Source organism: Pseudonaja textilis, chromosome 2 (genome assembly GCF_049901715.1).
Source record: "Pseudonaja textilis isolate UNSWEBS1 chromosome 2, rPseTex1.2, whole genome shotgun sequence".
NCBI lineage: Eukaryota > Metazoa > Chordata > Lepidosauria > Squamata > Elapidae > Pseudonaja > Pseudonaja textilis.
Window position 1 is genome coordinate 225465845 of NC_141991.1, and position 27490 is coordinate 225493334.

General features: G+C 37.3%; 1 protein-coding gene across 4 annotated transcripts in view; it reads left to right on the forward strand.

Moving 5' to 3' along the window:
• SV2C (synaptic vesicle glycoprotein 2C) overlaps positions 1 to 27490 on the forward strand; it is a 69089-nt gene that overhangs the window by 24181 nt on the left and 17418 nt on the right. For 2 of the 4 annotated variants that reach the window (XM_087927183.1, XM_026717880.2), the window contains exons 3-8: positions 7095 to 7275; positions 12613 to 12764; positions 21937 to 22070; positions 22645 to 22734; positions 24061 to 24171; positions 27150 to 27238. In XM_087927183.1, the coding sequence (XP_087783309.1) occupies positions 7095 to 7275; positions 12613 to 12764; positions 21937 to 22070; positions 22645 to 22734; positions 24061 to 24171; positions 27150 to 27238 (757 nt within the window). The remainder of the gene's footprint in view (positions 1 to 7094; positions 7276 to 12612; positions 12765 to 21936; positions 22071 to 22644; positions 22735 to 24060; positions 24172 to 27149; positions 27239 to 27490) is intronic. The other 2 variants (XM_087927186.1, XM_087927185.1) reach the window with 1 other exon arrangement.

A 27490-nucleotide genomic window follows, 5' to 3' on the forward strand; every position in this document is an offset into this window, starting at 1 on the left:
TCCACTTTGACATTAATAGGTATTTAAGCTGAAAATAAAATGTCAAAAGGATGATAAAGATTTCTGGATTTTCAAAAACTTTTAAAAGAAGGAAAAAAAAACAAAAGGGTGGGATCTGGAAAAATAGAGGAGACCACCTGGAAGTGAAAGGAATTAACAGTGAAATTTTAACAAGATTCCTAAAAGATACATTTTAACTGAAACATTGTAACAAGAGAACCCCAGGAAGAGAAAGTGGAAAAAGAAGCAGGAAGAAACTGTTTTGGATTATTTGGATTACTTAGTGGTTTTTGGATTTTTGGCTATTGTATCTAAAGGACTAAAATTAATCGGGTGGTTGTTTAAAAGTTTTTAAAATGGTATCACTCTTGGAAGAATTGAGAATGGAACTTAAAAAACAGAAAGAAGATGCACAAGAAAGAAGAGGTTCTTTTGGCTTCGTATTTCAATTTTTAGAAATGGAGATCCTGAACTATGAGAAACAACAAGAAATGCCTGTAGAACAAGAAGGGCGGGACAAAGAAGAAGCCATTTTCAATGACCAAGTATTTCTATGTGGGGAAAAGAAAGGGAAGGGGGGGAAAGAGAGTGAAAAATTTAAGATCCGAAAAAACAACCCCAAAAAAGAATAGTTTGAAAAGTAATTATAACATTAGGAAGAAACAGAAGAGAGGACTACAGAAGAGAGAATCAGAATTAGAGAGAGAAGGGGTCAAAAAGGGAAGGGAGAAGAAGAGGGAGATTATAAAGGACAGAATCGGGACATAGAGAAACAGGGAAAACGTACAAGACACAGAGATAATGGGTGAAAACTTAATTGAAAGGGGGATTCTGCAAGGGTACATAAGATAGTATTGTTATATTAGAAATAGAAATGAACTTTGAAAATATGAAACTAGTGTGATTAAAATGATAGATAAAATACTCATTGTAATGTAATGGAATGTTTAATAAATAAATGAAATAAAAAGAATGAGAGAATGAAATGACGAAAGGAGGGGAACATTTTCATTATTATAAATGTGTTATAAAAATTAAGTGAAGAGGAATATGAAAGAAACATGAAAAAAATACGGAAATACTATAAGTGTTCCTAGAAGTATGATATCCTATTGAAAATAAATGTTAAAGATGTCAAAGATTATAACTAACGTTAATGATAGAGCTGAATTGGAATAGAATAAGTATTTTATTTATTATTGTTATATATAAATCTTCTCTTTAAGAACTTAGTGCGTATTTTAAGAATGTACCAAGCAGAATTTGACTGGAAGTTATGTGTTATATTGAATGTTATAATTGTATAGGCATAAATTGAAGTTTAAATAAGAGTTGAAAGGATAAAAATTAAAAGATACAAAGGTATCATGCTCCAATTAGTAATTACAGGGGAAAATTTTGTTTAATGAGAAAAGAAAATATGAAATTGAAACAGGACAGACAAAAGTATAAATATGATGACTGGAAAGGCATTGAAACTTAGAAAAAGATATATATAATTGAAGTTAGAAAGGAATGAGATAATTAAAAATAAGATTGAGAAAACTAAGGGGGATTGAGAAAATTAAGGGAAGGGAAAAATTATTGAGAAAATGTTAAAATAGTAGTAAGATATGGAATAGAACACAAAGATGAATATGAAATTGAATTAGTGTCTGTATGGAGAAGTGATAACCCGGGATGCTATTTTCAAGAAAAGAAATTTTACTTGTATTGTGTTTTGTGAAAATCCAAATAAATTTTTTATTTTAAAAAAAGAGGACATTAATTGGGCCTCACAGTTTCCACAGCTCACCTGGCCCATGCTGCAGGCAGCACTACCACAGGGGAAGCTCACAGCACCTCTTGTGCCTGCTCTGTTTGCGGAATGGAGAGGGAAGTAACCCAATCAGACCTGAAGGGCCTGGAAGAAGCCCAAGATTCTCAAGCCCCTATGAGGAAGAAAAGAAGACAAAGTGGCCATTGTGCAAATAGAGATGTTGCAGCTAAGATCAGAGCCAAGGCCCTGGCTCCCAAATCGAAGCTCAAGGCTGAGAAGAGAAGGCATGCTGCTCTGGAAAAGCAGTTTGCAAAGACATTGGCACAGATGAGAGACCAGATCCAGCAGGCTTCTCAATCGGGAGGTGCAGGTTTACCCAGAGGTTTCTATAAGGGAGGGGGAAATGTTCCCAGCTCAGCTAGCCACCTTTTAGCTTGGTCTCCAGAGAGGGTGGAAGAAGAGCTTTTACCCCAGGATTTAAGCAGATCAGGTCCCTCCTCTAGACAGGCAGCCTGGGGCCCTGGTCCCTCTTTCCCCATAGGCCAAATGATCTAAGGGGGCCTCAGGCCTAAGCCTGAGGCAACCTATACTCCCACTGCTGTGGGCTTGCATCCGGTGGACCCCCCACAGGGAACAGGCCTGATGACATCAAGGAAATGGTCTCAGTAGCCATAAGGCAGGGCCTGGCTGAGGGGCTTCAACAACTTCTTCACCCACTAGGGAGAGGACAGTCCTTGTTTCCTAACTTGTCCCAAGGGGTCTCTTCATCCCACAAAGGTCTTCCCAGACAACAGTTCAGTTTCCATCCTACCCAATCAGATTGGGGCGAGGATGAGGAGAGGGATTATACCAATCCTTCTGAACACAGTCGCTCCTCTTATTCTGAGAAGAAGGAAGGTGAGATCAGAGATCCTAATTTGTCAGAGGAGGAGGAATTTAGATCTGATCTACCTCCCTTAGCAGCAGTTTTTAAACCATTATTTAAACCGTTCCTGCACAAAGCTTTGGTCACAGCCCAGCTAATCCCTGAGGAGGTGGCTCCAGAACCACAGGTGGCCTCTTCTAGCCACAGTGATTCTCTGTTCTCCAAGACAGTGGTCCATACAGAAGTACTTCCTTCCCCACTGGTATTCCTTGATTTAGTGAAGGAGCAGTATACCTCCCCTGGGTTGGGGCCTCGTCCTTCATCGTACAACAGGAGATTTTATAACATGGGCCTGGCTTTAGCCAACGCCCTGCTAGTGCCCTCAGTGGATGCTCCAGTGGTAGCCTCGTTCTCTTCATCAGGTACTCCACTGAGCCAGAGGATGTACTTAAGGCAGAGGACAAAAGGTCTCAGCAAACCCTCAAGTACACCCACCAGGCAGCGGCTTGGGCTATCAGGGCATCTATGGCAGCTTCATTTTTCACGAGATCTTCGCTGGCTGTACCAGCTGCAGGAGAGACTCCTGTCCAACGATTTCAGGGCACATCAAGATCTTAAGATAATTACGACAGACAAGATAATTTGTTCCATATTTCCTTAGCTGTTGTTTTAAAGCAAATCAACCAAAAATGGAGGATTTTCATTGCAGGCACAATTAATCCTAGAGAATGAGGAACATTTATGTGGTTTCATGGCATATGCCACTGAGAATCTCTTTAAAACTTTAGTAGATTTCAGACTAGAGAAACATGTTAATTTGCTTCTATGAAAGGATGAATTTAAGACTTATGTGCGTATTGCTTCAGCATTTAGTATCAAACATCTAAAAGAAACATTTGAGGGACCTCAGTTACAGAGAAAACGATAATCTGCCTTGCGTGTTATTACACATACTTAACCAAGTCTGCCTTATCTCAGCCTTGTCAGTTAGGATTCCCTCTTAAATATCAGCAGGAACTATTGGGTAAGTGAAGATACATTCAAATGATACTTTTGACACTAGTAGTAAAAGTATCTGTCAGTTATTTCACATCATTTCTTGAGATTAATTTAGTATTGGTAGCCCTGTTCAGTAATTGCTCCATCACAGTATTTAATCTTTATGTGTTTTGATGTGTACATGTGTATATTTTCTTTCATGATTAAACTACCTTTCAGCAAATGCTGTTTTTATAAAACTCTTGCTGTTTGCATAAACAGCAATAATAATAATGAAACACATTTGTGCAAATTAGATTGAATAATGTGGTCACTGTCTAGTCTTTTGGCTGTTCAAGGGGTAACGATGATTCAGGGATAGGCAACCTGGTAAGCTGAATTTCTAAACTTCCGGTATGCTGAATTTCAACTATCAACCTTCCCAGCATTGCGAATTGCAACAGATTTTATACTAGATATTGTCTATTTCTGTAAGATGATAATTAAGCTTGGAAATTCTTCCTTTGATTCTGAATGTATTTTTAAGCAACTCTGTTTAGCTGGCTCTTGGATTTCCTCCCCCGCTTAGGGATGTAGTCTTTACTAATTGCCCATTTGTTCAAAGATGGCATCCATTTGTTCGAAATTACGATGGCATTGAACAAGTGTTAGTTATGGCCAGTCCTTGATGTTATAGCCGCTGCAGCGCCCTTATGGTCACATGATCATGATGTGGATCCTGAACAAGCCATCTGCATTTATGACCAGATTCATTTACATTCCCACCCACCCACCTATCTCCTCCTCATCACTGTCTTTTAGTTTGTCTTGTACTGTGCTGCTCCTCCTGCCCTATACTCTTGCTCTGGAAAGGTTTTGTACAACCGACAGCTATCCCATGACAGGCCAAGTTGGGCATGCCTCATCAACAGTGGGAGTTAAAATGACAAAGGTCAGTTGGGGCAGTGGGATGCAGTCTAGCCAAAAGGGCAGAGATGGGGGAGAAATAGGTTGGTGGGAAGAGTTGAAGTGGAGGTGAATGTAGTTGGACAGAAGAAAGTGAGCTCCTGGCTTATCAATGGTGCATTCCTGGCCTAACAATTGCAACCAGGACTACCAAAACTTCTGTCACCAAGCAGTGCAATTACATGGTATTTTACCTAATGACAGCATCATTTAGCAAAGGAAATTCCAGTTCCAGTAAGTTGCATTAATCATGAACTATCTGTATAGTTTATACATTGCATTTTCTTGTGTCTCTTTGTTTAGGGAGACTTCAGAATGGATTTAAAGAAAGTCTCCTATGAATTAGCCTGCTAAGGCTTGTAAGTGTATGCACTCTTGGTTTAGATGTTAACATCAAAATATTTATGTAGTATATATGTCATTTTCAAGTACTCTGAAATCCAGAATCAGCAGAAAAAATACGGATAAGTGCAGATGAGCATCTGAGTAGGAAAGCCATTGATTTGGTTGACTCTTGGAATTTTTCATTTTGTAGTCATCACTGTACTTTCTATTGCATTCTCTTATAATCTTATGAGTGTGTTTAAAAATATAATATCACCAAATATTACAGTGCTAAAATGAGATTACTTTTTGATGATACTACTTTTAATTTACCAGATTTTCAAATACATCATTGAGCTTTCACTATATAAATACAGTATACAGAATGAGAATTTTCCATCGACCATCGTGAGCCTCTTTGGAAAGCTAATTAATTATATTGTATTTCAATTTTTGGAGTTGATAATCAGGTAGTCCTCACCTTCTGACCGCCATTGGGACTGGCAGCTCTGTTACTAAGGGGAGAGATTATAAAGTGAAACATCACTTGACCATGCCTAACATACAACATCAGTTTTGGCTGCAGTCATGAAGTAAATCATTCACAGTTATTAAGCACAATATCACATGATAGCAACTGCAACTTCCTGTTCGCTTCCCCAGTAACTTTGTTGAATCACTGCAGTTAAGTTAGTAACACTGTTATTAATTGCATGGCTTTTCCATTGACTTTGCTTGTCAGAAGGTCACAAAGGGTGAACTCGTGACCCCTGCTCTTGTCTTCCTCTCCTGCTCTTTCTTCCTTCCTCATTGAAGTAGGGAAGCTGTAATTATTATTTATTTTTGGCAAGCAGTCAGGAAAAAGGTATATTTGCAAGTGAACCTTTATGTATTGGGATAGAGAGAAATACACCATTTCCTGACCCTCTCTAAGGTTCAGTGGAACATATGTGACAAACTGTTCATGCATAGATTTCACCTGGCAAACTATACATATTTGTTAGAGGGATGGTATTGCATCTGATTTTTGAAATCAAGTCTGGAGAAATAGGTCTTGTCAGACTCTTATTCTCGTGAAAGTGTGTGGCCATGGAGGAATATAAAGTATAGGCTATAATTTGAAATAAATGCCCAGAAAATTTAAAAAAAAATAACTCTAAGCGAAATCTTATTTAACTATTTGTGTTTGGGCTGTTTTATATAGAAAGCCTTCTAAATACAGTGAGATGCTAGTCTCCAGCTCAGCTTTTCAGAGGCATTCCATCCTTCAAAAGGCCACAAAAGCAGTTGTAAATATGTGAATGTACATATTTTCACAACAGATTGTGAATTCCTTGTGACTAGTTTCAAATTCTACCTGATTTTGGAACAAAGATATTAATAATTTATGCTGATGAAGCAACTGCAGTATTTCCTTAGCCATATTTTTAGGAGACGTTGAACTTGTAACTTGAGATGTAATTCTTTTAGAATATACTGGACAGCCCTGTAACACATTAGGTTATCCTTTGAGAGAAAGGTCATACAGTCTGAGTGACCAGAATTAAAATTAAATTTTAGACTCATCAATTTTTTTTACAATGTTGGATGGTCCTGTGATCATCTAAGAAGAGTACGTAAATATATATTTATAAAATACTGTATATAAATCATGATCATGTCACCACGGGCATACTGCACAGAGACAATTTTGTGAATGAAATTTCAGTTTTACAGGAGTAGTGGGTCCCAGATTTTTTATACATTTTGGAAATTAACGGACTTTTAGGTATCTTGATTCAAAAATTGTTATGGTATGATGCATCATTTGGGCTAACTTGAAGGTACAAACAAAGATAAACACAACGAAAGTTTTACTAGTATATAGATTTATAGTGGAATACATTATACTGGTAATTTCTTATTCCATTATTACTGTGGTGTTCCTGTATTAGCTTGCATTGTGCTTTATTATATCTACGTGCATCTGATTGAATAAATGGACAAATATAATAAATATTTAAATCTTAGATATTTTTGCAAATAAATATATATTTAATATGAGAAATAAAGGGATAGGGAATTGTTCCCATAAATGGATATGCAAATTATTCATTTGCAATCATTCTAAATAAATGATACCACTGGTTAATACTAAGAACAGGTATGTATCGTGATAGTACTGTATAATCCTATACATTATTTTTTTTGTGTCTGTTTCAGGTAGCATAGTATACCTTGGGATGATGGTAGGAGCTTTCTTCTGGGGAGGCTTGGCAGACAAGGTGGGAAGAAGACAGTCTCTTCTGATATGTATGTCGGTCAATGGATTCTTCGCTTTCCTTTCATCATTTGTCCAGGGCTATGGCTTCTTTCTCTTCTGTCGATTACTCTCTGGATTTGGGTAAGCTCTTCTGCTTTCTTCTATTGTCTAAACTATAGTACACTTGTATGCTGATCTTTTTCAAGGTGAAGTGATACTAATGGTTATTCCTTTTCAAAAGATCAAATTTGAAAGTAGGTTGCTTCAGATATTTTTACATTCTCTTAGTCTACACTTTTGGCTATAGTCATCCATATTATTCAGGTATAGCAATGTTATACAGCTAAGGAAGAATAAAGGAGATAATTCCAACAGCGATGGCTGAAAATCCTGAAATAGATTAGCCAGTTGTGTTTGGCTGATTTATTTGTGAAGCAAGACTTTCTGAAATGGTCATCAATGAGGGTCTGGAGAGAAAAAGAAGGGGGAAGAGGAATCCCTGGAACAAAAATCTACCCAAAGCAGATGGTTTTGGAAAACAGAAGAAGAGTCTGAGAAATCAACTGCCAGTCATTAGCAGTCTGAGCAAGAGTGCTAGTTAGTGTAATTACTCTTGTCTTATCTCTAAACAAGAAGTAGGAATAACCAAGTTTAGACACAAATATAAATACTGTACTTATGTAATTCATTAATACATTATACTATACGCATAACAAGTAGCAGCAATTTTACCAGTAGCAGGAAATTTTATTTTTTACCAGTACCAAGGTAACAACTTACTACATCAAACTTTTATGATATCACAGGATTGTGTCAGAAATTATCAATTTAGATGTGTTTAATTCATTTCTGTCAATTGACCTACATGATAATGTTGATTTGATAGCATTTGTGTAAGACCATCCTCCCATTTCTTCAAACAGCATTGCCCTTTTAAATATTCTAAAATTTGTATAACTTTACAATATAGGACACTGGATTAACCTCCTAGAGATATGCAACGCTTCAATTTTTTGTTGGTTTTGGAAATCTTTCAAGATCTGGCTCTGTTCCCATGCCTGAAGTTAGAGCTATGGAGGAGCCCCTGCTGTTGTTTTGCTCTAGACAATTAAATCATTTTTAATTTGTTTTAATATATGTATTGGGTTAGGGTTGTATACACCCAGAATGTTCTTGGAGTTGAGCAGCCTTAATAAATCCAATAAACAAAACAAAAGTTCATTCTTCCTTGGAGGAGATATCAGGAAGTGAAGAAGAGACATAGAATATCTGTTTTAATGAAAGGGTCAGATCAGGGGTGAAGAAAAATCATCTTGGTGTCCCAAAGGTGTTTTTGCAAGAGGCAAGTAGACTTTCTTGTTTTTCTTTGAAGACGCTTCATTTCTCATTCAAGAAGTTTCTGTGACCTGGATGACTGAGAATCTCCATAGACATTTAGCTATCTGTTTGGGATTAACACAGGAATGGCTGCTGGGGGGTCGCAGGGGTTCAGGAGAGCCCCTAGCTAAGATTCTGTGGAGTTCGGAGAACCCCCAAATCCCACTCCTGGCTACCCCCCGCCCCTCCCAGAAGTCCCCATGTGGCCCGTTTTGGATGCAGGTAAGTGCAGGGCGCGCGCAGAGGGTCAGGGAGTGCAAAAATGCACCTCCCGGAAGTTTGGGAAGGCTAGAAATGGGCCTTTTTCTGGCTTCTGGAGAGGCCGTTTTTGCCTCTCAGGGAGGCTCGAAAAAGCGTCTGGAGCCCAGGGAGAGCAAAAATGCCCCCCCCCTGCCATGGTGCAGGAGGCCGGTTAGGCCATGCCCGCCATGGCCACGCCCACCCAGGAACTGGGCAGAGGACCTTTTGCTAAAATTTTTGAATCCCACCCCTGGATTAACACCCTTTGAATGGTGTGAATGGATTTCCAGAAAAAATGAAGACAACAGGAACCATTTGCGCTTCAGTTTGAGATGCAGAAACATAGACTCATCCCCAACAGCCTGTGCCTGTGTTCAACAGTGAAGGGTCGCAAGGCAGAAAACATCCTGCAGAAAGCACAGCTCCACAATACAGTCCTTTCAGCAGTTCCAAGAAGTCCCCACACCCATTTGCACTATCAAGTGATCCTGAGGACACAGACAAACCTCCAAGTGGCCTCAATGACTCTCTAAAAGAATGCAAATGACTAGCTGTCTGCAAGGTATATAAATCCTTCCATACCCCACAATCCTGTCAGAGCTGGAAAAGCTTAGATGGAAAGCAAAATGTCTTAAAAGAAAAACAAGTCCAGTTACCTATTGAAAAAGCACCTTTGGGACAACCATGACCCAGATGACTGAGAATCTCCACAGACAACCATCAGAGTACTTGGCAGAGTACTATTGTCAAAGATTTATCAGTTTTAATATATACATTTAATTTATTCTAACTAATTGGCCTTAATGATAATATTGATTTACTAGGACGGTGACCACAATATGGTTGACTTTTGTCTCAACATACGCCACACAAAAATCATCACAATGAAGTAATCCCCAATTATAACTTTAAAAAGGCAACTATGATCTTATAGACAACGATCTCTCATCCCTTGATTGGCAATCTCTATTCACTGGATGCAATACTGTTGAAGACCATTACAACATATTTTTACTTGAAGTTAAAAGAGTCATCAAACTACATGTACCAACAACAACTCCCAAAACAAAAAAACAAAAAGAAAACATTACCCATAACAATAAGGAAATTTCAATCCAAAAAGACATCACTTTGGCGGAAAAACAAATCTGGTCACGTTGCCACTTTCAAAAGCCAATACAAAAATTTATGCCACCAGATAAAGACTGAATGCACAAATTATCACATTAAACAAGAGGAAAACCTTCTACGTACCAATTCCACCCACACTTTTTACAATTTTGTAAACAACAAACTAAAAGACTCAAGGTCCATCCCACCCCTGATGGGACCTAATGGTAAAGACTGCAACGACAACACCATTAAAGCCAACCTCTTTAACACATGGCTCACTTTGGCTCAGTATTTGTAAACAGCAATGGATCATGCCCAGTATTTCCTAGTCGAACCACAGAAAACTACAATGATCTAATACATATCAATTTTACAGAAGTCAATGTTGAAAAAGCACTATGCAATCTAAAACCATCTCTTATCTATTGGACCGGACGGAATATGTGCCTACTTCTTAAAAAAGCTATCCACTGCCATAGCAGAACCTCTAAGCATAATCTTGAAAAATCTTTCAGGACCAGCTCCTTGCCTAACCTATGGTCACAAGCCACGGTCATCCCCATCTTCAAAAAGGAGACCCCAGCCTAGTTGAAAATTACAGACCAATCTCTTTATGCTGCGTTACCTGTAAAGTCATGCAATCAGTTATTAACCAATCCATTATCCTCCACTTAGAGACAAACAGCCTACTCTCCAATAAACAATTTGGTTTCAGAAAAGAATTATCCTGTAATCTGCAACTCTTACATTGCAAAAGCATTTGGACTACACAGCTCGATCAGGGCAAAACAATAGATGCAATGTACATAGAATTCTGTAAAGCCTTTGATTCAGTGGTATACGACAAACTACTCCTAAAACTAAAATCTTATGGTATCTCTGGACAACTGCATAACTGGATAGAAGCATTCATGTCAAACAGACAACGAATGGTCAAAATTGGGAATGTCCTATCAAATTCTGTACCTGTCAATAGTGGTGTCCCCCAAGGCAGTGTTCTAAGACCAACTCTCTTCATACTCTACATAAATGACCTCTGTGATCATATCAAGAGCAACTGCGTTCTCTTTGCTGATGATGTAAAGCTGTTCAATACCACAGACAATACTGCTACCCTTCAAAAAGATCTTGACTATGTATCAGAATGGTCAAGCAAATGGCAACTTCAAATCTCAACAAATAAATGCTCTGTCTTACATATTGGCAAAAAAAAAAACAGAAAATAAAATACAAGCTGAATAGTCAAGACCTTGTTGATGATCCAAGCTCTGTCAAGGACCTTGGAGTACTCATCTCTAATGATCTAAGTGCTAGAGCCCACTGTAACTACATAGCCAAAAAGGCATTAAGAGTTGTTAACCTAATCGTACGTAGCTTTTTCTCTGGTAATATCACAATACTAACTAGAGTATACAAAACATTTGCTAGACCAATACTCGAATACAGTTCATAAGTCTGGAACCCACATTACGTATCTGATATTAACACAGCTGAGAAAGTCCAGAAATATTTCACAAGAAGAGTACTTCACTCCTCTACTCGTAGAATACCTTATGCCACCAGACTTGAAATTCTAGACCTAGAAAACCTTGAATTACGCTGTCTTCGGTCTGATCTAAGTATGGTATATAAAATCATACATTGCAATGGCTTATCTGCCAATGAATACTTCAGTTTCAACCATAATAACACAAGAGCACACAATAGATACAAACTCAAGGCGTGAACCGCACCAAACTTGATTGCAGAAAATACGACTTCGGGCAACAGAGTGGCCAATGTCTGGAATACTCTACCTGACTCTGTGGTTTCTTCCCCAAACCCCAAAAACTTTAACCTTAGACTGTCTACTATTTACCTCACCCCTTTCCTAAGAGGTCTGTAGGGAGCGTGCATAAGTGCACCAACATGCCTACCGTCCCTGTCCTATTGTTTCTTTTTATTTTTCTTATATGTACCCATTTCATGTATTCATAACTATGTATATACTTATACCTATTATTTGGTAAGCGATTGACAAATCAAAATAAATAAATAAAATAAAATCGACTACATGGACATGCTGCTTCCACATCCCCAGCTCTGTCCACATGCATTTATGCTTTCTTCTTCCTTTTCAGGGAAGTCAAGGAATGTTTCTATCTCTTCCTTTGATATCTGGCTCTGTGTGAGGTGCTAGGAGCATCCATTCAGGGATGTCTGCAGGATGTCAAAATAGTCAAGATAATAGTCCAAAAGGTCCAGTTGAAGCATTGTCTGCTTTTATATGCAATACTTTTTTGGCCACACTCTCCTGATGCCTCTGCATCCCTCCATGTCAGTGGTACCTGGGAAATATGCAGTTTCATCACCCTTGAAACTTGGCACATAGCAGTTTGTTACTGGAGATGAGCAAATTCATCAGTGTCTTTGCTTTGCTGGAGCAAAACAAAAACACTAAATAAATACGAGCAATTTGGAGAGGCTGGGAGGATTTACATTGTTTTCCATCTCAGATTACAATAAAGCCAGAGAAAGGCTTGGGGAGTCAACATGCTTGTATTTCTTCAAAGCTGTGCCTGGATAATGTTCGGCAATACATGACTTACAGCATACAAGCTTTCTTTAATCAACATTTCTTTGATGTAAATAAGTAATTGATTTATTTGTCGAGATTCTCAGAACTCTATTGCTTTCAGCATGCTTTCCCTCAAAATAATGCAGAACTTCTGCAGGCATTTTGTTCCTGTTATTCGTTTTTTTTTTTAGGATTGGAGGAGCTGTTCCAGTTGTATTTTCATATTTTGCTGAAGTACTTGCTCGAGAGAAACGTGGAGAACATTTAAGTTGGCTTTGCATGTTTTGGATGATTGGAGGTATCTATGCATCTGCCATGGCCTGGGCAATAATTCCTCATTATGGTGAGAAGTGCAGGATTTTTTTTTTATAACTTCTATTGCCATTGTACATAAGCACTAAACCAGTTTATATTGCAATTGTTCTTCCATTGCCATTTTCATGATGGAATTACTTGTTTAATCAGCAAAATATATGAATATAGAGTTCTTGATAATATGCAATGTATATTTTTAATTTCAGTTTAATATAATTCTGTTAACAGAAGCCATTATCTGAGGTTACAGACCTATGTGAAGTAAATACATAAGCATTGCAATAAATGGTGGGACTATTTGGCCCTTATCCCAAGGTGGCCAAACAAAAATATTGTTTTTTGGTTGGCAATTTCACATTGGAAAACCTGCATGATCTAAAATCCCAGTAGTATATGCAGCAATGCTCAATCCTAGAGTAATGAGGGGGGAAAAGTGTTGTTCTATAATTATAAGTAGTATTTTAAAAAATTCAATATACAAAATTTACTTAAATTTATTTTTAAAATAATAAATGGACCGATACTGTTTGACTTTTAGAAATATGTGCGATTTCTTAGCTTATCTTGGGGTAAGACATTTATATACACAGCTAAATGGCTTTCAAAGGTTATTTACCATATTTGCTATAAATAGCTTAATAATATATACCAAGATATTTAAATGCCATCAGTATTTTCACTTTTCTTTCTGTTAATATTTGAAGTTAATTTTCTTTTTCCTCAATAGAAGATATTTTGGTTATGCCAAGCCACTTAACCTTTTCAGTAGTGATTATCTGTGTTATAACTAGAATCCATTCCAAGTTTGTAAGGTAGCTATATAATCAGTATTATTTTATTGAATCAGCTATTCCAGAACTGTGATTACTAGGGCTATCCTATCGTCAGTAGAACCAGTTTTTCTTAATAGACGAGGATGGATGATAAATTAGAGTTGGTTCTCTATTGCCTTATGTGTTTAGACCAGTGGATTCAAAATTTTCAGGTCATGTACTGTGTGTGTCTGTGTGTATCTGTGACTGTTACTGTGTCTCTTGCGTGTATTCTAGGATCCTTGATCAAGAGGCAAAGCTCTGATAAGTGGCTGCTTCCAGTGATTTTTGTTTGTGTGTACTTTGTCTCACAGGTTCTATGCTGAACAGAGTTTGAAAAATTCTGGAATAGAACAATCACTCCACCTTGATATTGTCCAGTCCTAGCCTGTGATACCATATAATAATTGGCAGACAGAAGTAAAAGAGATCTCTTCAGCCAGCCAGATCTCCAGAATACCTGCTAAAGTAGAACTTCCATTCAGGATTGAAATCTGGATAATAAATATTTTATTTATGTAACACATTTAGATAAATTTATTTATAAATATTTTATATTCCGCCATTGAACAGGCATTGTAATCTTTATAGGCCACCATCACCAATATAATATGTTGACTTGTTTGCGAAGGAGGAAGTTCACCCTATTTTCCATGCAGCAGCCATAGCATCCTTCTGTCATATCTATTCCTATAAAGCTTGACTTAGACTTGTCTGCAATTGTGCATAGGCATTGACACATACTTACGCTGAGAAGGAGTTGGTAAGTGTAGGTTTCAGATGGGCTAACACTCACACACCTCAGAAATCTCAACTACGAGTTGTGTAGAGATGTGTGTTCTGCATGCTGAGTAGTTGATCCAGCTTCTGGTTGGGAGGCTGATGGAACGCAAGACCTGTTTTCTGTGCTTTGTTGTTTGAGTGCCCCCTAGTAGGAAAATTAACCTCATTGCTTGCAGTATGTTTGCATGGGTATTTAAGGTAAATTCCACAGTTCAGTCCATTCAGTCAGCTCAAACTATTTTAGATATTCTAAAAAGAACCATCCAATTGGTTTGGGTAATGCTTTACAGAGCTTCAATTGGTACTTGGAGTGTTGGATGACCTCTCCATTAAGTTTTGGGAGCTGATAGACCTGTTATTCCTTTGTGCTGCAGAAAACTATTGAAATGTAGGACTAGAATGATACACAATGAAGTCAAAATCATGAGGATATGGCTAGAGCAAAGATTATTGGGGCATGCTTGTGTCACAGTTAAACCCAGATATGAAAGGGCTTTTAAACCCTGAGTGCCTTTAGGCCACTTATTCTCACCCAGTCCAACCCACCTCACAGGGTTGTTGTTGTGGGAAAATAGGAGCAGGAGGGTGTGTTAGAAATGTCTTCTGTTTAAAGTTGTGTATAAAAATAATAAAATCATGATATAAATTAAATAAATAACCCTTTATTAAAATTTGAGCAAACAGGAAAATTAGCTTATTCAGCTCAAGGTGGTTTGTCATTTTCGCCCCCATTTGCTTGGAACTGCAACCTTGACAAACAGATTCCCCCCGAATTGATTCACATAAACACAAACGTTGACTTGGCAAGCTCCAGTCAAATTTTATTTTATATCATTTCAATAGCTTATTCACCCAACATGCTCAATATTGTTCATGGATGTTAAAAAGAAGCCAATGCACAAAATGCCCCTAATTATTCCATTATTGATTTAAACAGCATTTACTCTTTTCTTTGTCTTTCTACCTCTGCCTACCAAAGAGCTGTTTTGGTCAACAGCTTGTTGTTGAGTTGGAAAATAAGTGCAGTCTCAGAGTTGTGGCTTAATTCCCAAGGAGAGCAAAATCTGATGTTAAGTTAGTTATCAATAACACTAAGATTATCCAACCATTGCCACCTTTTGCATCTGCTAAAGCAGGACATTTTATTTCTTATAACCAGAGGCTTTTACAGGATGTGCTTACAGTTTTCCCATACAATATATGTTCTTAACTCCAAATATACATGATTGCACTAAACCCAAATCTAATTTTTAAAAAGGAAATTATTCTAGTATTTTTTAAAAATAAATTTGTTTCGGTAGCTGATAGTCTATTGATAGACTTACCTCAGCAACTGGCACTGGAACTATCATAGCTAAGCAATGCAGTCATTAAATGAATCATCATGTGACCACACATACAACTTTTTTTTCCCAGGGGTCATTATGGATTAAGTAAGAATCATGTAATTGTTTAGTGGGCTTCTCCTATTGACTTTGCTTGTTGGAAGCTGGCTGATCAAGTGACGATGGGGATGCTGTGAAGCTTGTAAACGCGAGGACCAGTTATAAGTCACTTTTTCCAGCATTGTTATAATTTAACTGGTTGCTAAATAAATGGTTATAAGTTCGAAGTAGCCGTAACTATTTAAATACGATCTACCATGCTGGATACCAACCTATTTCAGAATACCTCTGTTGGCCAATATTGTAAGCTAAATACCTGTATATCAAAGGGGAGAGAGATAGAAAGAATCTATTAAAAAGATTATATTCAGCATAGGAATAATTTTCATTTTAGCCAAGACAGATGGTAAATTTACAACACAACCAAGATTCCTAATTTATTCCTAACTTATTGTTTTATTGTACTTTTATGTTTTTAATATTCAAAATTACTTGTTTATGATTTTAGACATCTTAACTTCTACATTGTCAGATACCTGAGTTCAAATGTCTCTTTGAAATGAAATGGTCTGTGCATCTAAACCTACTACATTTTTGGAAAATACATTATCGGTAGCAGAAAAGCTGACTGCAATGGTCATGGCTGACTTCATTATAGAAGACAATGAATTGCTTTAGGCAGAGTACATCTCTTTGTAGGCAGTATAACAAACTGTTTACCAAGCCAAGTGCACTTTCCTTTTGGATCTTTTAAACTCTCTTTTGAATTGTATTACTACAATGCAGTAGAAAATGCAGCTTTATTTAAATAAGTTGGGACTGTTTTCAGCTTGAAAACACACAAAGTATGTTTTAAAAGTGAACAATAACTATGGGAAACATGATTATTATAAAGATAATTGCATGTTAAAAATTGCTTTAAAATATTGAATCCAGCCATTTCCATCTATCAAAGAAGGAACGTTGCTGGTGGACCATATTTCCCCTTCTTTTTACATCCTCCTGATGCCCATTTGATTTGCTTCAGGGGTTGATGGAACCTTCACTCTTCCTCTAAATATTCTATCTTGAATACAGTGAAGTTATTTAGAATAGCAGGCTGTGAAGAGTTTATATGTACCTTAAATTGAGACAAGATTGGTACTAACAGTTTTGCTTCTAAATGTTATAAGAGTGCCATCCAGTGGCTAGTTCAGCTATAACTTTTTCATCTAATTGAAACTAGTATTCTTTTTCCTAGTGTATATCCCAAAAACCATGGTAAGATTTTTATTTTATTTTATTTCAATAGCTGCCCATCTCAGTTAGTAACTCTAGGCAGTATACATCATAAATGCAATGATATTACTAACACTACATACCTTGACTTTTCTCTGGAGTTCAAAATGGCTTATATGATGGTTTTTAATTTTACTTCTACAATGACAATCCTGTGAAGGTTGAGACAGTGTAATCTACTGAACTCCATGGTTGAATGAGATTGAATGGCAATTCTATGGGATATTCAGCCAGAAACTTCCCAGTCCAGTCTGACATCTCAACCAATACCTTTATATATATATTTATTTGTTTGTTTGTTTTCTTAATACCCGAACCAAGCTGAATACCATACATACATATATACATACATACATACATACATACATACATACATGTTTTTGCAGATTTTCACGGGTACAGGTATGTAGGTCTAGGTGTGTTCGGGTCTTTTCCCATGTAAGATTACACGTGAAATAATCTTACACGGGAAAAGACCCAAACACACCTAGACCTACATATATATATATATATAAGTTTTCGCGGGTACTTACATGTATGGTATTCAGCTTTGTTTGGGTATTTTCCCATGTCATTATAGTTGTGCTTTTAAAGTTGTAGCAACGTTTAGGCAGAATCTTATCTGCCATCATCATTCTTTTTTAGAGAGTCATTGAGCCCATTGTCTTGCTTAGCAATGTAAATTTTGGGCTCAGTTACGTTCATAAGTTGAGGACTACCTGTATTACGTTTCATGGTAGATCTTAAAAACAAATGTTAAATAATCAGTAACAAATACAGAATAGTTACTGAAAACAATACTTGCCAGTACAAATATTAATTCTAAAATATTTGAGCTGGTCACAGATATAAATTGAATATTAGGGGCAAGGAGCATTTAAAAAAAAACCTTTAAATGGCAGTTGAGACTGCATGATCAAAGGTTGCTCTCTTCATGTGCACCATGAACTATAAAATGGAGACAGACTCTAGAAAGACTGCAGAGAAGAGCAACAAAGATGATTAGGGGACTGGAGGATAAAACTTATAAAGAACGTTTGCTGGAACTGGGTATGTCTAGATTGATTAAAAGAAGGACCAGGGGAGACATGATAGCAGTGTTCCAATATCTTAGGGGCTCCACAAAGAAGGAGGAGTCAAGCTATTCTGACAAGAAGCCATGGGTGGAAACTAATGAAGGAGAGAAGCAACTTAGAACTAAGGAGAAATTTCCTGACAGTTAGAACAATTAATCAATGGAACAAGTTGCCTCCAGAAGTTGTAAATGCTCCAACACTGGAAGTTTTTAAGAAGAGATTGAGCCACCATTTGTCTGAAATGGTATAGGCTTTCCTGACTAAGCAGGGGGTTGGACTAAAAGACCTCCAAGGTCCCTTCCAACTCTGTATTCTGTACTATTCTGTTCTGTTCTGTAGTAATGCCTTCCATCTTGATGTCTTGTATTTCCCAAAGCCTCTATAACAGCTTTCACAAAGGCCTTTTTTATATTAAAGCTATTGGATTCAGCTTTAGTGCATGTTATATTCTGATATAGTACTCTTAAAAACATACATGTATGGAAAATATTCTAGAAGCCATCTTTTTGCTGCAAAACGGAAAATAAAGAAATAAGTAAAAAAATAAACACTCCCTCTGCCCCCCCAACACACAATAACTGGTTAGGGTTGGTTTATTCTGAAAAGAACTTAGAAATGAAAAATGCTGTTTTTATTGTTTTTGCTAAAAAGCGAGACAGCCTTTCTTGGCTATAATGGGTTCTGTTTGAATAGGATGTTTATGTCTTTTATCATTGATCTCTCTTATGCTAATATCACCCTGTAGTCTGTCATTGCAACTTGAATGATTTATTTGGTCTTTCTTGTAATCAGTAGAGTGAGAAGGTGATATTTAATGTGAAGCTGCTGCAAAGATTGAAAAAAAGCTGAAGGTTTTATTTTATGCCACAGCCCCAGAAAACTGTTCCCAACATGCACTTGGGCCTATTGTTTTAACAACCCGCCTCACCCTTTGGAACTTGCTGCTGCTTTCAAGATTAATGACTTTTGAATTCAGCATTTGCAGGGAGCAAGGGTGAAGTTTAACTTGCAGAACTGTATTGCCATCTGAATGAATTAGACAAAGAACACTATACATCTTCCTGTTAGGTAACAAAGAATGGCAGATGGAAACCAAAAGCTCACCTCAATTTGACAGCAGTTCTTATCTATAGATAAATCTATTTCAAATTCATTTTTAAATTTAGTTGGTGGAAAGCAATATCTAGAAATCACGTTCTTCCTTTGCAACTAAAACAACAGGGGATCTTGGCCTCTTCAAAAAACCGAAATGGCATACAATAGTATAATCACTTGTATAAAGCTATAGACAATTGTATGTTCTACATAAAAATAAATACAATTATACTTATTTTAAAAATAGCTTAGTTTGTTTATTGCAATATTAAAAAGTAAAGGATCCAAATTTTCAAGAGGGCAAAATTTTATTCCTCGATGGTTAGTTGGATTTTGGTAGTTATATGCTGTATCAAAGTGAGTGAAATAAAAGTTAAATTACAACTGAATGGAAGAAACATCTGACAACATTGATATAATCATTGGACACTCTTTCATTCAAGCCTTGAGGGCTTTGTATATAGCTGATGTGGTATCAAAATATGTAAAAGGAGTAATATTTTTAGTACCATCCTGATTTTAGCAGCAATCATGATAGATATTCTGTCTTCTCTCCTTTGAAACAAGTGAACACAGATAGTAAATTTCTGTAAATAGGAGATATTGGAAATTAGGTCTTACCTTTTTTAGATACCTCACTTTGACTAAATTCTGGGAGCCATTTAATCTGTGGTTTTTGTAAATATAAAACTTAGAATACACATTTTATGCAAGTCATTTCTCTGGTGTCAATATATCTGAGAGAAAACTATAGGTTTTAGATCTTTTTATAGAAAGGGGATAGTATAGGTACAATATTAATATATATTATAAGAGAAGATGTAATTTCTTTGTGTAGTTAAACGTGTTGGATCTCAGATATAGATATGCAAAGTATAATAAACCTAATGTATTAGCTGGTTCTGAATCTTATTGAAGATATTCAATACATGTAATGCAAAGAAAGAGCTGTTGCAGATCTGTACAAAAGAAATACTTGGTTTATGTATGAATAATGAAAAGGCAATTTCTTTTTACCATGATCTCTTCATAATTAATATGATCATTGAAATTTGAGTGATAATTTTACAATCTTTTTAGTGCAGACTTAAATAAGAAATTTATAGTTAAATTAGATAACTTGCCAGATATAAAGAAATAACTTTTTTTTCTAAGTAACTAAGGAGCAGGTAGACATTAATATATCCTACCTGGTTTAGATTTTTTAAAAGGATTATGGAGGGGGAAAAATATCTTCAGTCTCCACTGATAGAAGTAATCAATAGATTTCCCAAAAAGTATTGATCATAACAAACTCTGGGTCAGATGATTGCTATTACTTTTACTTAAATGATAATAAATGTCTACAATAAATAAGCAGAGTTAATGCTAAAATATGGTCAAAACAGAATGGAAATTTGCAGATAACACCAAGTGACAGGAATAACCAACACTCCAGAAGATAAGCTTAAGATACCAAAGGATCTTGACGGACTTGAACATTGGGCACTATCTAAAAAAAATGAAATTCATTGGTGAAAAAAGTGAGGTTCTACATTTAGGCAAGAAAAACCAAATACACAGGTATAGCATATGTGGTACCTGATTCAATAGTAGTAACTGTGAGAGGGATGTTGGAATTCTAGTGGACAATCACTTAAATATGAACCAGCAATGAGCTACAGCTGCCAAAAAAGCCAACATAGTTCTAGGCTGCATAAATAGAATAGAATCAAGAATCAAGATCATGTGAAGTGTTAATACCACTTTATAGTGCCTTAGTAAGACCACATTTAGAATACTGCATCCAGTTTTGGTTGCCACAGTGTAAAAAAGATGTTGAGACACTAAAAAGAGTGCAGAGAAAAGAGTAACAAAGATGAATTAGGAGACTAGAGGCTAAAACATAAAGAATGGTTGTTGGAATTGGGTGTTAGTTTAATTAAAAGAAAGATTAAGAGTGACATGATAGCAGTGTTCCAATATCTCAGGTGTTGCCACAAAGAAGAGGGAGTCAACCTATTCTCCAAAGCACCTGAGGGCAGGACAAGAAGCAATGGATGGAAACTAATCAAAGAGAGAAGCAACATAGAACTAAGAAGAAATTTCCTGACAGTGAGAACTGTTAATCAGTGGAACAACTTGCCTCCAGAAGTTGTGAATGCTGCAACACTGGAAGTTTTTAAGAAGAGATTGGACAACCATTTGTCTGAAATGGTGTAGGGTTTCCTGCCTAAGCAGTGGCTTGGACTATAAAACCTCAAGGTCCCTTCCAGCTCTGTTATTCTGTTCTACTCTACTCTACTCCTTCCGCTCTGCCACCGCTCCACTCCTCCATTCTTCTTGTTGAAATAATAGATAGTCCCATTGGACATGGTGGGAGTAAGGGCCTGTAGTACAGCCACAGGAGTGGAGTTTTGTGGTTTTCTTCTTGAAGTAGTGGCAAAAGAGATAGCTAATGCCAGAAGTAATGGGGGGTTACCAAGATGAAACAATCATTCCATTGAATCCTCAGCAGCTGTCAATGAATTATAGGCAATACACTAAATTGTATCAATAAGCCTTTTCACAGTCACAGCTCTGGCTAAAGTAGTGACACTTTAAGTAGTGGCAATGGTTTTACTGCGGCATTTGATTTTTGAAAGAAGAAAAAAAGAATTTTCAAAGTACAGAATCCATGGAATAGGCCTAACTGTTTTCCTGCTCAGAAATTATCTGAGTTTATATGCCATGATGCCATTCTTTCAAAATATGTTGCGTTCATAATACAGTGTCTTTTTCTCCTTTTTCAGGGTGGAGTTTCAGCATGGGATCTGCATATCAGTTCCACAGTTGGCGAGTGTTTGTTATAATGTGCGCCTTGCCTTGTGTTTCTGCTGTGGTGGCACTTACTTTTATGCCAGAAAGTCCAAGGTTCTTGCTTGAGGTAAAATATCTACATTCCTTCAAGAAGCTGACCTGGGTCTTACCTGGGTCTTAATATCAATCTCAGATCCACCACTTAAATAAAAAAAATAATCAGGCCAAGTATTTTCAGTGGGGACTTGACATTTTTGAAGTTCTCTCTCTGGAAAATGTTATTTGCCTCTTTCTCTTTGAGAGATTTAATAACAATCCTTTTAAAAATTATATCAAGTTTTGATCTACTACATTGCTTTTAATCTGATGCTGTTTTATGGTTGGTTTTGTTATGCTATTTTATTCTGATACTTATTTGGTGAACTGTCTTGTTTGAGGTGAAAAAATGAATGTATTGCTGAAGATCTAAACATCGGAGCAAGGTTCACAATAAATGTTATTTATTAATGAGGTGATTTAAAACTATTAGATACCAAATGTAACCTACAATATGTCATTGAGTGAGATAGAAAAATGTGGCAAAACATTTCTTTAAATGTAGATGTATTTTGAGTGAAGAAAGAGTGAATACAGATTGCTTTATCAACAGCTTGCATTTTCATAATTATTTCTGAAATTTTCAAATGTCTTCATATCCTTAGGTTGGAAAACATGATGAAGCTTGGATGATTCTCAAACAAATTCATGATACAAATATGCGAGCTCGTGGCCAACCTGAAAAAGTTTTCACAGTGCGTATTTTTTATACAAATATATATCATTAGTGAAAAATTAGTTGCAATTTAGACTGGAAAAGTTGTGGTAGAAACCATATATTCTTCTGGAAGAAAACAATACCATGAAGAGTACCTACAGTGATTATTCACATAGATCTTGAAGATTTATTTTTGTTTAAAGACGTTTTTTGATCCATTTGTCACTGGGGTCCAGATAGCCTTGGTAAGATTATCTGGCCATAATTGTTAATTCTTGTGGCCTTAGGGCTGCAACATATTCTTTCCCCAGTTTCCCTGTGCTCACACACAAATACACATGTACCATTGCCACCTGAATTCACACCACACTGCGACACCCCTCCAACTCACGTGTAACCTGCATTGGGCTCCCCCCCGCCCCCCCGCGCAGCAACCTGCACTCCTTGTCTGGATCTCTCTTTGCTTTCGGTTTAACAGTCCATGTTAAGTCGTGTAAATTGCACTTTATGACCTAACTGCTTAGTAGTGGAAATTCTGGTCCCAATTGTGATCATAAGTTGATGACTGTCAGGCTCAAGCAGCTAGATCAGGGCTGTCAAACTCCCAACCCGCTGGCCGGATGCATCATGCACTGGCCATGCCCACTCCTTGCATACCCATGGGCTAGATCCACATATGAAAGGTTCAAGTTGACTATTTTGTTCTACAAGAATCTCTTCAGACTGCTTGCCTTCCCTTGGGAACAAATAGATAAAGTTCCATGAAACTTAAAGGGGGTCAGCTTTATGTCTCTTGTGGATGCGGAAAGACTCAAAACTAGTTCCCCACCTGATCCCTCCTCTCTGCCTGGCTGGAATTTTCCCAATAATGACTACCTATAATGGTTTTTTTTAATGTATTGTTAGATTTAATAGGATCTGTGAAGTTGCTTCTTATTCCGTATTGGTTATAACTCAGTTTTGAAGGGTATTATACAAAAATCATAACAAAACTAATAATGATATCCTCATATGAATTTATATCCTTTATTCATTAAAATGTGTTTTAAAGAGCTGCAAACAACCATTTTTATAGTTTTTAAAAGCTCTACAGATAAGCTGATTTCTCTAATAATACCACAAAATATCCCTGTTTCTAAAGAACCTGCACTTTCATATTCTCCTGTTCAGTTGACTTCTGTGCAAATCGTACTTCTCTTTCTTTCTCAAGAGATGGAAACTATAGCCAAGGTTAGATGTTTTAATTTATAAACATGCAACTTAAAGCTGTTTATAATCTTTTAGATAAGGCTGTTAACTTTCAATAGTCAAATGCTTGTTTCTCAAGTAGGGAAAAAAAATACTCTTCTTGTGTTCTCCATAGGTTAACAGGATCAAAATGCCAAAACAAATAGATGAACTTGTAGAAATACAAAGTGACACAGGCACCTGGTACAGGAGATGCTATGTCAGGGTACGCACAGAACTGGATAGTGTAAGTAACACAATCTCTATAATATTATATATATTTAAGTACAAACTGGTTTAGAGAATCTAGACATTTACTATTATTATCAAGTTTAAATAAGACAGTGTTAAAATTACTAAAATAGATATAAAACAAACAACCTCTTATGCTTTTTATTCCCCCCCCCGCCCCCCCGAATGAAACATTCTGTGATTCCATGTTTTTATAGGGATTTTCCAGATAATGGTACTTTACAGTGGTGGGATTCAATTTTTTTCACTACCGGTTCTGTGGGCATGGCTTGGTGGGCGTGGCAGGGGAAGGATACTGTAAAATCTCCAGTCAGAAGTAGTATTTGCCAGTTCTCTGAACTATTCAGAATTTCCACTACCAGTTCTCCAGAACTGGTCAGAACCTGCTGAATACCACCTCTTGTACTTTTTTTTATTATATTGCTTTCTCCTTCTCCCAAAGTTGCTGATATGCTCTCAATTTATTCTTGTGAAGTAGATTAGGCTGAGAGATAGTGGCTTGTCAGACTCACTCAATAATCCACAAAGATAAAGTTTGATGTGGTTTCTTCCATGTCCATTTCATTACTGTCATACAGTAAAGGGGCATGCTATGCTAATTTGGCAAGAATAGCTTCCACGTACACTCTCCATCATGCAACAAGGCAAATACAAACAGACTATGGTTCTAAAGTTTCTAAATATTGTTAATCAGTTGGAGTACAAAAAGGGAGGGAAGTCAGAACTCAAATACTTACCTATAGTTTTTAGTACTTCTTTTTCCTTTTCCTTTTTGTTTCCTTCCTTTTAATATTTATAAATAATAATGTTGTAGAGATTTTGGAACTAAATTCAAAGATATGTACTTCTATCTTTTGATAAAGATAATATATTTGGTCTGGTCAATTTGTTATTAATATTAAAGCATTAATTGTATAGTTGCAAAAATTTTCTTTATCCAGTTATTGTATTGACCGAATAAAGCCACAAAATGGGGTGTACTGAATCTTCCAGGAAAAGTTGGCTTTTTTTGTTCTTTCAAGTTGCTTCTAAAATTTGCCAAAGTTTATATAATTTATATAGCCCTTGTACATTAAATTGGTGGACTAGATTAGGTGTGGTTCAGTTTGTTGCATCCCTGGTGCTTGACGAAAACTAAACTAAAAGTAAAATAATTTCTGCAATAATAATTAAAAGCATCATCTAGAGGAGGGGTCCCCAACCACCGGGCTGTGGACCGGTACCGGTCCGTGGATCATTTGGTACTGGGCCGCAAAGAAAATAAAAATAAAAAAAATGGCAGCTTTCTTTGCCTTCGGTGAATGCTGCTGGGATCAGGGATCAAGGACACAAATGAAAGAAGGGGAGGGAGGAAGCAACCAAAGCCTGTCCTGCTCTCCGGCTCAGTGGCTTCGGTTTCCTCCCGCCTCGTTCCTCTCTCAGTCGCTCTCTCGCTCCTCCACCAGCCCAGGAAGAAACTGCTTCAAAGAAGCCGGCAGGGTGGCTTTTCCTGTCGGCGCAGCTCCTCCGAAGCGCCCGTTAACCCCCACCCCGCCGCCCGCGGTTCAATCCAGTGCTCCGTTCTGCCTGCCTGCCTGCCTTCGTTTCTGGTTGTTTTGGAGTAGCTTTGGCTGAGAATAATAACTATTCGCCTCTTTTACTCAGCCGAAGCTGCTCCGAAACAACCAGAAACGAAGGCAGGCAGGCAGAACGGAGCACTGGATTGAACCGCGGGCAGCGGGGTGGGGATGAACAGGCGCTTTGGAGGAGCTACGCTGGAAAAGCCACCCTGCCGGCTTCTTTGAAGCAGTTTCTTCCTGGGCTGGTGGAGGAGCGAGAGAGCGACTGAGAGAGGAACAAGGCAGACACCTGAGGGATGAGGCTGAGGGAGGCAGGGCTGAGAGGCGGGGCTTCTCAGCCATCCTGCAGGGACTTGTCCTGAGCCACGGAGACAGCCACGGGCCGCCGCCGCCCAGCGCTCAGTTTTGAAGGCACTCCTCAGCTCGGCGCAGTTCCTGAATCTGCAGCTGAAACCCTCCGTTTTAAATGTCCCAATAGAAGAGAATATCTGTCGCTCAGGGTTGCAATGAGAAGGCATTGGCGCTCCCTGAACTTGGTGGTTTGCTGGCAGATGTTTTATTACCCGACTAGGTAACAACATCAGATGTTACCTAGTCAGGTAATGAAATGTCTGCAAGCAAATCACCAAACTCAGGCTCCTCCCCTCCCCCTCCTTGAAAAGTGTCGTCTCTTCCCCCTCCCCCGGGTCCTTGAAAAAGTGTTTCTGCGTGAAACTGGTCCCTGGTACAAAAAGGTTGGGGACCACTGATCTAGAGTCTTCTACCAAAATAACAATAATGTGGATACTTTGAGTGGGGAAAGATGCTATGGATCCCTACTGCACAAATGACCAATATGTGATGGCCTGCTTCTACTTTTATGCATTCTGGGAAATCAGGTGCCTATAATCTCTAGTACTTAAGTTTCAGGTGAAAAATTTTAGACCTCTGTGCCTATTGATGCCATATTTGGCCCAAGAGCATTCGTTACCAGAATCTTGATACTCTTTGGCTTTTTACTCCTACTTGTGGAATTCATAAAGGCTCCCCTTTCACTTTGCACTGCTCAATTAGGGGTTGTGTTATTTCTTGATTTAAGCAGCTGTTGTTAAAAAGCTGGTCAAGCAGAGTATTCAGCAATCTAGTTATATCTGTAAAACTAAAGACTACATGGCTTCAGATACAAACCTGATATTTCAGAAACTGGATTAGTTATTGCTGTTTCAGAGGAAAAATTAGGCCCCTTAGCAGTTTTCCTGATGTAAATGGTCACTATAGACCATCCGTCCCTCAAAGTAGCATTTTATTGAGGATCCTGAAGCAAATCGGCGTATCTAACTTTTTGTGATGCTTATTCTCAAGTTTACTTAAATTTTTCATTTAGATTTACATAAAACTTTAGAAAACAAATAAAGTTTTTCTTATTTTCTCACAGATTTGGTTAACATTTAAGAGGTGTTTCACCTATCCAGTCAAAGACAATACAATTAAGCTTGCAGCAGTATGGTTTACTCTTTCTTTTGGGTAAGGTTGATAAGAAATATTTAAATTTTGTAATTGTATTTACATTAACTTGGTTGCAAATTCATATGCATCTGCGGGTGATGCAGTGGGCTGGATGAATGTACTGCATTTACTTTGTGAAGGAAGATTCAAACAAGTTAAAGATACCAAATGCCATATTCCAGTTACTAGGATTTTTCTTTATTATTTTCTAACCTAGAGACCTCCCCCATTATATATTTAGTGTGAAGCAGCTATGCTAGTTTCATTCAT